The 12285-nt window shown below is 33.7% G+C and overlaps 2 protein-coding genes across 2 annotated transcripts; both read left to right on the forward strand.

Annotated features, from left to right (window-relative positions):
* The first annotated feature begins 666 nt into the window (after positions 1 to 666).
* On the forward strand, positions 667 to 4665 carry LOC130826126 (sugar transport protein 8-like). Its single transcript, XM_057691672.1, has 4 exons — positions 667 to 1017; positions 1899 to 2218; positions 2874 to 3500; positions 4034 to 4665. Exons 1-4 carry the CDS (start codon positions 900 to 902, stop codon positions 4472 to 4474), a joined length of 1506 nt encoding a protein of 501 aa, XP_057547655.1. The 5' UTR covers positions 667 to 899; the 3' UTR covers positions 4475 to 4665.
* Positions 4666 to 9742: 5077 nt separating this feature from the next.
* Positions 9743 to 12095, forward strand: LOC130810865 (putative disease resistance protein RGA4). The gene is made up of 2 exons (XM_057676989.1): positions 9743 to 11101; positions 11196 to 12095. Exons 1-2 carry the CDS (start codon positions 9743 to 9745, stop codon positions 12093 to 12095), a joined length of 2259 nt encoding a protein of 752 aa, XP_057532972.1.
* The last annotated feature ends 190 nt before the right edge of the window (positions 12096 to 12285 follow it).

Genomic DNA, 12285 nt, shown 5'->3' on the forward strand with positions numbered 1-12285 from the left:
TAAATAGTTTAATTAAATTAATTAAACATTAAATTTTGTACCTAAATTACTCACTTTTAATTATTCAATGTTTAATAATAGGTAATTTTAAAGGTTAAAATTAAATTTTATTTACTAAAAGACCAACTTAAATCATTTATAAGAGCCTTAAAATATATATAACAGTGAGACGATTCTATATAACAGTTGTTCTAAATATATATTTACTAAAGCAACGCAATTATCCGTGAAAATAGATCTAAAGTTGTTAGAAGCACATGCATCATGGTATCATACATGTGGACAATTACCTTTAGAAAATACAATTAATTAATCCTTATCCAAAATAGTCAACTGTCAACTGATTTAATTGCTGATCTGTAATATATCTTATTACCTTATACTGCTAGGTCACACCTAAATAGTCTCATTTACTTTTGGTACAAAGATTAAAAAAAGAAAATAATAGATGAAACTAGTGGATATATAGAAATAAAAGAGATAAGATAGACTGTAAAATCAGTTTAATCATTTCTAAAAATAAAAATTAAACAAATATATTAAAACAAACTAAAATGAAAATAGGACACGAAACAGATAAGTATATAACAACCTGTATAAAAAACCAATCTTTGACACATCCAACTTGCTAAAATTAACGTTAAAAAACGACTTTATAGACATCTTAATCTGCTATACACATGTAATTTATCGTGATGAGATCATATTTATAAGATAACATAGGTATTCTAACGTATGCTTACTATAAATAGGATCTTCCCTAGGAGTACACATTTATTATATAAACTCAGTCTGGAGTTGGGTTTTTCTAAGCTTTTATTTATTTTCATAAATATTGAAATATTCTGAATTAGTTATAAGGAGGTGAAGAAGAAGAAGAAAGAAAGATCTAAGAGAAGATGGGTGCATCAAAAAATGGTGATAATTATCCATGGAGAGTTACTCCTTATATTGTAATTTGTTGGGTATTGGCTGCTTGTGGAGGCCTCATGTTTGGTTATGACATTGGCATTTCAGGTATGATCCATAATACCCTCCTATGAAATTGTTATTCTATTAATTCTTATAAGTGCGAATCCAAAATACAATATAATATAGATCAAACACTCACCTATGAATAGGTGCTGATCGAAGAACTTGACTAGCATCTATTGTTATATGTTACACAATACGACATTAATACGAACTTTAATCACAAATATTTTCCTTGACCCTTTAGATAGTTCTTGTGTATCATGTTTTAGATCCTAGTTCATAATGCCTTGGTTCATAACATTTTCAAATCAGTTATTTAAATCGGGTAATATCAAATCTTGTATAATTTCAGTTTGGTTTTAGTTGTTATGTAAGGGTTTTGCATAGAAACTAAGAAATGATAATCTATTGGTTAAAAAGAATATTGAGTAACCCATAAATAGATAGGTGTAAAAGTATATTATTGAGGTATGTTTGAATAGGAAAAAAGTAGGAACAAATAGACATTTGTCGCTCTAAATTTAAGTCAATTTTAAATTAACATAAATTCTTATATTGAGCAATTTACCATGAGATGCGGCCTAACTTAGCTAATACAAATTATGGTCGTCGATTAGCAAAGGCAAAGCTAGCGAGCTATCTTTCAGTTTTGGGCCCAAATTTTTTTTTTTCACATATAAAGTTGATATTAACTTGAATTAAATTTAGATATAATTTATATTTTTGCTATGTAATATGAGCTATAAGAATTTTTTATACAATAGTTAAAATATAAAATATAAAAAATAAAAAAAAATATTATATAATTAAATTTAAGCCTTAAATTTTTAGGGTTCTTTTTTATCTTTTGCTTTAGAGTACAAAAATAAATACCACGGGCCTTGTACAAATTAATCATTAACATATGATTTGGATGAATACAGGAGGAGTGACAGGAATGGATGATTTCTTGAAAGAATTTTTTCCGAAAGTGTACGAAAGAAAGCAACATGCTCAAGAAAACAATTACTGTAAATACGATAACCAATATCTTCAGCTGTTCACATCATCTTTGTATTTGTCAGCACTTGTTTCAAGTTTTTTGGCATCAAAAGTGTGCACAGTTAAAGGAAGAAAACCTTCTATTTTAATATCATCCCTCTTTTTCTTGGTGGGTTCTGCCTTAAGTGCACTTTCACAACGTCTTTGGATGGTCATCATTGGTAGAGTTCTTATGGGTGTTGGTGTTGGTTTTGGCAATGAGGTTACTTTCTTTCTTTTTTTTTTTTTTTTTTTTGTTTCGCTTATTATGACTTTTGATTGAACGTGTTTTGTTGTTGGTTGTTGGCTTGTTTGATTAAATAATTCATTGATTTTCTTGTTAGCCGTTAAGTTGACTTTTGATTGAAGGCATTTCGTAAAAGTTGAGGTGATTACTTGATATAATGTTAGAGACTACGCTCATGGCTAAACTTTTAAATGGATAGTATGCTACTGTTAGAGTATATAACATATCCTAGAGTTTCAACCATTAGCATAAGCTTTTGATTAAGTTGGTTCCTTGATATGATATCAGAGCTAATGGTTACATATACTTGCTCTATCAATTACAAACCACCTCATAGAATAATTCAATATGGTGCACTCTAAGCTAACTAAAAAAGGAGTTTTATTTGGCAAACTAGTCTAGTTTTACGTTGAAGAGAAAGTTTTATTTTAATCTATTCTATTTAGTTGTAAACTTGTGATGGGTAACAATGTACTAATCAGTGTAAGAAGATTGGTCTTTTGAATTCTTGATTTGCTCAAATTAGTCTATAAATTGTCCAAAACCGATCATAACTCGCTATTTTGAACTCTCGAGCAGATTGGTGAATTATGTGACAATGATACTGATCATAACCTCTGTGAGAATGCAGGCAGTTCCACTGTTTCTATCTGAAATAGCACCAGTCCAATATAGAGGAGCAATAAATATTCTATTCCAACTTTTAGTTACTGTTGGTATACTAGTAGCCAACCTTGTTAACTTCGCAACCTTAAACATACACCCTATAGGATGGAGAATATCCCTTGGACTAGCCATAATTCCAGCAATTTTACTACTGATTGGCTCGATTATCATAACCGAAACTCCAACAAGCCTAATCGAGAGAGATCGATATGATGAAGGGCGAGAAGTGCTAAGAAAAATAAGGGGAATAGAGAATGTTGAAGCAGAGTTACAACAGATAAAGGAAGCATGTGCTGAAGCTAAGTTAGTGAAACATCCATACAAGGAATTAAGGAAAAAACAAAGTGTTCCTCCTCTTGTAATCGGGGTTTTAATGCAAGTTTTTCAACAAATGACCGGGATTAATGCAGTAATGTTTTATGCTCCAATATTGTTCCAAACTGTTGGGTTTAAGAATGATGGTTCACTACTTTCAGCTGTCATTATTGGGCTTGTAAATGTGTTTAGTACATTGGTTTCTGTTTTTGGAGTTGATAGGATTGGTCGAAGGGTTTTGTTGCTTCAAGCTTGTCTTCAAATGTTTATTAGCCAGGTTTGTACTTTATTCTCTACCATTTTCATTTTCTTCATATATATGCTACATGTGCTCAACAGACCGGGTCGGGGGTCAGGGAGGGTCATGTCAAATTTAAACGGGCTGGGCCAGCTCAAAAGCCTGTTTAAACCTAACCCACTTTGATCCGTCCATAGAATATTTTTTTATTCTACTTAATGGCCCATTGGGTTGACCCTCATATGTGTATAATAACATCATATACAAATATTTTTTAAAAAGTGGTAAAAAAAAATTTCGTATGTGCGCACTTCTTATATATAAAGTTGCAAACGATGTTTGATACCAAGGTTCATTTAAAAATAACCTCTTTGTTATCACTGACGTTGCATATATCTCAACTTTTTTTTGTTTGGTTGGGACCATAACACCCTATGCCCCTTTATAGGTCCGCCAGTATTTAGTAAGCACAAATCATTTCAATGGCATCCATGAATCACAATTTTCATAGTTGTGCAAAAACATGATCATTACCAAATTTGTGATAATCTTTTACTGATAAATAATTGCAGACAGCAATTGGAATAATTCTGATAGTGAAGTTGACAGAAACAAATACACTACCAAAAGGAGCAGCAATCCTAGTTGTTCTGTTAACATGCCTGTTTGTAATGTCCTTTGCATGGTCATGGGGCCCACTAGGTTGGCTAATACCAAGTGAAACATTCCCAATTGAGACTAGAACAGCAGGATTTGCATTTGCAGTGAGCTCTAATATGTTCTTCACATTCCTAATAGCTCAAGCATTCTTATCAATGTTATGCCATATGAGAGCTTACATCTTCATCTTCTTCTCCGGCTGGATCGTTGTCATGGCGTTCTTTGTCGTGTTTTTATTGCCGGAGACTAAAGGTGTTCCTATCGATGCGGTTGCAGACCGAGTTTGGAAGAAACATCCTGTATGGAAGAAATTCATGGATGTTGATGATCAAAAACATGAAAATGGGGCTTAATTAAGAGTTGTTGATTGACTTCTTCATTATATGAGATTTGGTACATATATATATATATATTTATGTGTTTAATTAATTAATTAATTAATTAATTACTTGTAGGTCAATTGGATCCATGAAAAAATGTAGTTTCCTAGAAAGTAATTCTAAGCTTTGTATGCAAATGAATCAATGACTTGGTTTCTTGACTATATCAATGATGCTAAAATGTAAAAATTAAAAAGATGAACATGCAAAATTTCTCCAATTTTACTAGACCGTGGAGAAAAAGGATGATGTCATAATTCTTATTATCAAAAAACGTCATATTCAATCTTGATCTTTTAACTTGTTTTACCATATTATCATAACCTTAGCCCTTATAAGATCTACCAAAAGTTATAATCTTGATGTATCATCCACCTCTAAAAACTTAAAAAAAAAAAAAAACAAAAATCTTTAATTTTATTTTTATACATATACACACAACATATTATTAAAGTCATTTGCTCTTGATGAGCAATATCCAGGATACAATAAAGAATTATGGAAAAATATTTTAATTCTTTGATTATTTTGATTATTATATTTTTCACACTTGGGTCAATATAAAAATCATCAATTCATTTTGAATATTATGCCCAAGATAATAATAATAGATTTTCATGATTCTTAATGCGTCGAACATAATTTTGCATTATAATATCAAATTCCACAACATTTCACCTAATCCTATGAAATTACCATTACTATCTTGTAAAGTTTTTCATGATCCTCTCAATGGAAAATTACAAGTAGCACAACATTTAAGAGCATAATAAATTCTTAATATTACTTGTCTCTATCAATCTCTTTCTTTTGCTATAGCTTCTTGCAAATTTTTATCAACAGTCGATTTTATGAGAGATCATCTCTCTCAGGTAAGGTCACTATATAGATGAAAAAATATTTATCAACCATGAAAAAATTTTAAAAATTCAGAACTATCACATAAAATTTCTCTTTAATTAGTTAGAAATAATAATTGTCAAAGTTAAATTCGTTTGATTATAAAAGACACCTCACAAGTAGCCCCATATGAACTTTCCTACCCAAATAGACACTCCCCAAATAAAACTCCCCAAATATTGTCATATTCAATCTTGAATTTTCATTAACTTGTATTATATCAATTTTTAATAACTTAATTTTGTATATTTGATAACTGACTATTTGAAATAATGTTGAATATTTGACTATTTAAAAAATGTCAAATGTTCGAATATCCAAATCTCACAAATTTGATATGTAAATCCGTATCCGAAATTTGAATTTTAGAATCGAATATCCGATTCGAACTTCAATTTCAAGAATATCCTACAAGACGAAATAGATATCGAATTGAATCATCGTATTTTCATATCATCAAAACTCTTGCAAGTTTACGTTACCAATTTACCATAACCGGTTAGCCCCCTTGTATAAGAAAAAAAGGTACTGAAATGAGCTGTTGTTTAGTTCATTGTATAAAGTTTAGGACTCAATAAAATTTGGTTTAAACTGTAAATCAAGTTAGACCAAATTATAGTTTTAGTATTTGGTTTAATCTCCAGCATAAATGGTCTGGTCCGGTTCTTTTAGAATATAATTATGATTTTCGGTCTGATCCCGTTTTTTTATTTTTTCAGACAAGACCAGACCGCAAACTATACAATAATTGAAAACCGTAATTTTTTATTTTTAAAAATAGGTCAATACATAAATATTTCGATAAGTAGTTTTTTTAGGTAAATATATACTTGAATTATGTTGATTTAATAAACTAATTACAAATTGTTATATTTGGTGAGTGCAGGTGCTAAATATTTGCATAAAGAAATACTCCCTCCAATTCAGCACTAACGTTCCATTTGCTTTTTGGACACTATTCGTCTTTTACTCTTAATTTGTATTTTATTATTAATCTACAAGTTAAACCATAGTCATGTGGGATCTTGTTTGAGTCGTCTCAATGCAAGGATTATTTATATCAATTTTCCATAATTTTTAATAATGCATAATTAGAGATATTAAAGAATGAATAAGTGCATTGAATAGAGTACATAAAGTAAATGGGATATTAGTGCTGAATTGAAGGGAGTATAAATTAATTTAGAAACCCAAAATCGTAGATTAGACTAGATCAGACCGTTGTAGAACAGTCTGATCAAGTCTGATAAGGTCTGAAATTTTTCCAGACCAAAATTTTTAGTTAAATCGAACCGTATGCACCACTAAAAATTTTATGATATTAATTTTTATAATGTTCAAATAAAGAGGTTAAATGCAATAGTCGCTAATAAAAAACAAAGTAGTAGACCAGACTGAACAATTTGTTTGTCTATATGATTTCTAGAAAAAGACGAAGTCCATAATTGATTAGTTGTTATTCTTTCTTTCTTTCAAAAAAAAATTGTAATTTATAACCGTGTTTGAGAAAACTAAACACACACTTTCTACTACGGCTAGCAAATTTATCGCCATGAGTTTGCTGATTATGCGCAAAACACAAATATCCAAAAGTATGTATGGCATCAAAGGAGGGGGGTTTGTTAAAGAGGATTTCAAATGATGTTTTATTGTGTAAAAGTGGAGTTGGTGTGCGATTAATCAAATGAGCAGCGGCAAGGACACACTCCCCCCAAAAGTAAATAGGTAATTTGGCCTGAAATCTCAAAGCTCGGGCAACAGATAAAATATGTTTGTGTTTACGTTCCACTCTCCCATTTTGTTGAGGCGTACCCACACAAGAATGTTGAAAAATTATTCCAGTCGCATTGAAAAACTCAAACAAACAATTAAATTCATTACCATTATCACTTTGCACGATTTTAATTTTTTGATTAAACTGACGATCAACCATTGCAACAAACATCATAAACATTTTAAAGACCTCCATTTTATCAAGAAGTAAATAAATCCAAACTGCTCTAGAATAATCATCAACAATTGTCAGAAAATAACGAGCCTTACAAGAAGAAACATGTCTATACGGCCCCCACAAATCACAATGCACTTTTTCAAAAATTCTAGAAGCCTTATTAGTACTCAAAGGAAAACGAACTCTAGAGTGTTTAGCACGCATACATACTTCACACCCCTTATCTAAAACATCTCTATTATTACGAAGTTGAGGAAGCAACTTTACTACTTTCTCGGAAGGATGACCCAAACGACGATGCCATAAATCCAGGGACGAAGCTTCAATCGCACCCACTTGAGGAACCAATTCCGTATTGCTAAAATAGTATAATCCGTCTCTCCTAGTTCCCGTCCCAATCAGCTCCTTCGTTGGGTCCTGTATGACACAAATGTGTTGAGTAAATTGAACAGTACAATTAAGATTGTCATTAAGCTGTGAAATAGAAAGCAAATTGCAACGCAAATTAGGAACAAATAAAACGCCTGTGAGAGTGAGTTTATCCGACAAGCGAACAGAGCCAATTAAAGAAGCATTAACAATGTCACCATTGGACAATCTAACAGGACAATTAAAACTCTCAGTGTCGAACAACCAAGAAATATCTCCTGTAACATAATGTGTAGCGCCGGTGTCAATGATCCAAGAGGTGGAATCAAACTTAGGTGGCGGCGGTGATGGTGTTTCACCGTCCACCATTTTACTGAAAAAATCCTTGAGAAAAAAAAAATTAGTGTTTAACGTGGCTCCGATACCATGAGAAAACTATAATACGGGAATAATCTGTGTTGTCCTTTCATTAACTCCAACCAATATCTATATAATACATGATGGTAACCGTAGAATTAGTAAAAACCGTCACAAAACCGTCACCAAAGATAATGAAACTGCTGAAAATGTGATAATGAAACCGTCACCAAATATCTGATGTATACCGCGGAGTGCACATATCCTCAATAGTGTTGTCATATGCATGAAAGCTCCCTGCTACTTATCAAGTTTTCTTTGATTACTGGTGGAAGTGTATGCTACCACAATTTATGCTAAAGTCCACTAAACAATTTGCCTTAATTTTATCAAATATTGTCCTTTAAATCTTGAAATTTTATTTATATTATACCACATTTTCTAAGCACTAAACTTCTTGGTTCCTTGGAACTTCTCCAATCTTTTTCCGTTTCTGTCCTCTTCAAGAGAAAAAAAAAAAAAAAAAACAACAAAGCATAGCAACATGGATTTTTCAGTAGCTCTTACTCTGGTACAAACTCTTCTCCAACTCCTCAACTCTTCTACTCCACTTTGGAGGGAAGTTCAATCTGTATGGGGTTACAAAACCCAGCTTAAGAAACTTGAAAAAACCATCTCCACCATAAAAAATGTACTGCTTGATGCTGAACAACAGCAACTTCAACTCAATAATACTCAACAGGGCATTCTTAAACGGCTTAACGAGGTTCTGTACGAAGTTGATGACCTGTTGGATGAGATCGCTACTCTTGTCCAACGCAAGAAATTCATGTCTGATAATGTCGTCTATAAAGAGGTGACTATTTTCTTTTCTCGTTTTAACCAACTCAAATATGCATTTACTAAGTCTCGTGGGATTAGAAAGATTAGGGAGTCATTATATGATATAGCAAAAGATCACCGTCTGTTTGGGTCTATAGTGCCACAACAAGGTCTTTGTTGAACGAGGAAGATTTGATTATTGGGAGGGATGATGATAAACGTGTAGTGATTGATATGTTAATGTGCCCACCCGTTGAGGAGAGAGTATCTTGTGTCTGCATAGTTGGGATTGGAGGCTTGGGAAAAACAACCCTTGTCCAACTTGTTTACAATGATGAGAGGATTACGAGGGAGTTTGAGCTCAAGATGTGGGTTTGTGTGTCTAATGATTTTGATGTCAAAGCACTTCTTGTTGAAATACTAGCAGTTGCAACCAATCAGCCTAAAGTACATGATATGAACATGGACCAGCTCCAGACAAGAATTCAGCAACAGCTTGATGGGAAGAAGTATCTCCTTGTTTTGGATGACCTATGGGATGATGTTACTACTAAGTGGGGTAGGCTAATAACACCATTAATTGGAGGAAGAAGGGCTAGCAAAATTTTAATCAGTACACGCTCTCAAGTTGTGTCAAATACTGTAGGTGGCCAGAAACATGAATTGAAAGGCCTTTCAGAGGCAGAGTCGTGGAAATTGTTTGAGAGAATGACCCTTTTGTCAAGGCAGGAAATGGAGGCACTACATGGAGAAAAATTCTCAAAAAATGTGCAAATGTTCCACTTGCCATAAGAGTCATTGGAAGTTCTCTTCGAGATCAAGGTAAAAACAAATGGATGCATATGGGAAACATCGACTTGGCAAATGATGAGAGTAATGAAGGTATAGTGCCTGTGTTGAAGATTAGTTATTATGATCTTCCATTCCAACAGAAACGTTGCTTTAGTTACTGTGCGATCTTTCCCAAGGATTATGAGATTATCAAAGAGGATTTGATTCTACTTTGGATGGCACAGGGCTTCATTCAGTCAAATGGACAGAGTCTTGAAGAGGTGGGCGAGAAATATTTCATGAATTTACTTCATAGGTGCTTCTTCCAAGATATAAAATGTGTTGATGACGGTGAAATTATATCATGCAAAATGCATGATCTGATTCATGATGTTGCTAAAAGTGTAGTAGCAACTGAAATGATGTTGGTTACAAACAACACAAGCAATTTGAATGCAGAAGTTTACCATGTATTTTTAGAGAGTGAAGACGCTATCATGTTTCCTGTGCAGATGAAAAGGATGCGTACACTGCTAAGAAAGCCTCGTCAAATGTATGGTGTTCGTAGTAAAATTGAGATTCCAAAGGTGGAAAGTTTGAGGGTACTATCCTGGCCTGAAAATGGTATTCAAAATGTGCCAAATATGATCTGTGAATTGATACATCTAAGATATCTTGATCTCTCTGATAATCCTTTTCGCTTGCTTCCTTCATCCATTACAAACCTTTTTAATTTGCAAACATTGAAGTTACGTCATTGTTCTGCTCTTGAAAAATTGCCAGATGAATTGGGGAAATTAGTAAACCTGAGGGTTCTTGATTTATATGGTTGTTACAAGTTGAGATACATGCCTCCAGGGATGAGGAGCATGACATATTTACATAAGTTGACATATTTCGTATTAGGTAACCCTGCATATGATGGTACTAAGGCACTTGAAGACTTAAAATGTCTAAAATCTCTCACAGGGACCTTGCTATTCAACATACACAGTGATTGGACGTGTGATATAGCAAAAGTTAGAAAAGGGGGATATTTATCAGAATTGGAACAACTCAAGGAGATCGTTATGCAGTTCGGATATAATCTAGAGGATTACAAGGCACAAGCATTCTTGGATGGCCTGCAACCCAACCATAATCTTCGGAAGGTTTATTTGGCTGGTTGTCCTGGAGTAAGGTTGCCAAGTTGGTGGGGGAGGGGTGCCTTGTCAAAGAATCCCAAGTCTTGTCTGCCAGAACTCGTTCAAATACATCTTTATGAATGTGGCGTGTTTGAGTTATTTCCATCGATGAGTCAATTACCCAAATTAAGAGTTCTTCTCCTTGAGCATGTTTCGGGTTTAGAGTACATAGAGAGTAACAAAAACGGAGACATGGGTCCTACGGAGTTAGGGGGTTCACCACCAGGAGAAGCACATGAGAAGTTGGTATTCTATCCATCCCTCCAAATCCTTCAGCTCGAGAACTTACGAGATTTGAAGGGATGGGGGTTATCACACTCAAATTCGTGTGTTTCCTCAGCTTAAAAGTCTACAAATATATTATTGTAACCAGCTAGCTAGTCTTCCTCTTTGTCCTCAAGGAGGATCATTTCACATTTGTGCCATTGACTCTCTGGCATTTCGGAAATCCCTAACATATAGCCGACGATATAAAATTTCAAAAGATTATAGGGTGGAGATAAATAGTGTAAATGTGGAATATATTATTAACTCTCTGCCCACAGATATCTTTGAGCATCTTTCTCACTTGGATATCAGTCATTGGAACGAGATAAAGAGATTAAAACCAGTGGAATTGTCAGAGTTGTTTCAGAGTGGCCGCGTGTCCTCCCTTCTATCTCTTACAATATTTAAATGCAAGGAACTGAGGAGTCTATCAGCATTAGAAGAAATGTGGAGGCATCTTACTGCCTTAGAGACTCTAATAATTGAATACACTGCAACCTTAAAGTTGGAGTGGGAGGAAGATGGTGATTGTTATAGCGACAGCAAGGAACACAAAAGTGCAAAGGCAGTGATGAGGGAGGAAGATAATTATGACTCAGTCATCACTAGCTTTGATATGCCATGGATATTCCTTGCTCCCACACTCCGTTCCTTAACATTAGTAAGCTTACCAAAGCTGGTGAGGCTGCCGAGAGGGATGCATTGGTTGACTTCCCTCCATTCTCTGGAAATCAAATTTTGCAACAATTTGGAAGAACTACCGGCTTGGATAGGTTGTTTCACGTCTCTCCAATCTCTACATGTTGAGAATTGCGGAAAACTGAAATCGGTACCACAAGAAATGTGCCAGCTCGCCTCTTTAGAACGACTTTCATTATATTATAACTCGGATGAATTGCGGGTTAGGTGTCAGAAGCCAAGCGGTGCTGACTGGCCAAAAATTCAACACATCCCCTTCATTGAAGTTGTTTAAGCTAGCTAAGTTTATCACTAATATTTATATTTATGTTGTAATGAACAAGTTTAGCATTCTTTCCAATGTGCTCTTTTAGTTATTTTCTTTTGGGTATTACTCATTAGCCTAAGCAGTATGCAATGTAAGTTGTGATAACACAGGTGGTCAGTTTCTTCATTTATAATAATTAGAGCAGTGCAAATGTGAT

The sequence above is a fragment of the Amaranthus tricolor genome, chromosome 1 (assembly GCF_026212465.1).
Source record: "Amaranthus tricolor cultivar Red isolate AtriRed21 chromosome 1, ASM2621246v1, whole genome shotgun sequence".
Lineage (NCBI taxonomy): Eukaryota > Viridiplantae > Streptophyta > Magnoliopsida > Caryophyllales > Amaranthaceae > Amaranthus > Amaranthus tricolor.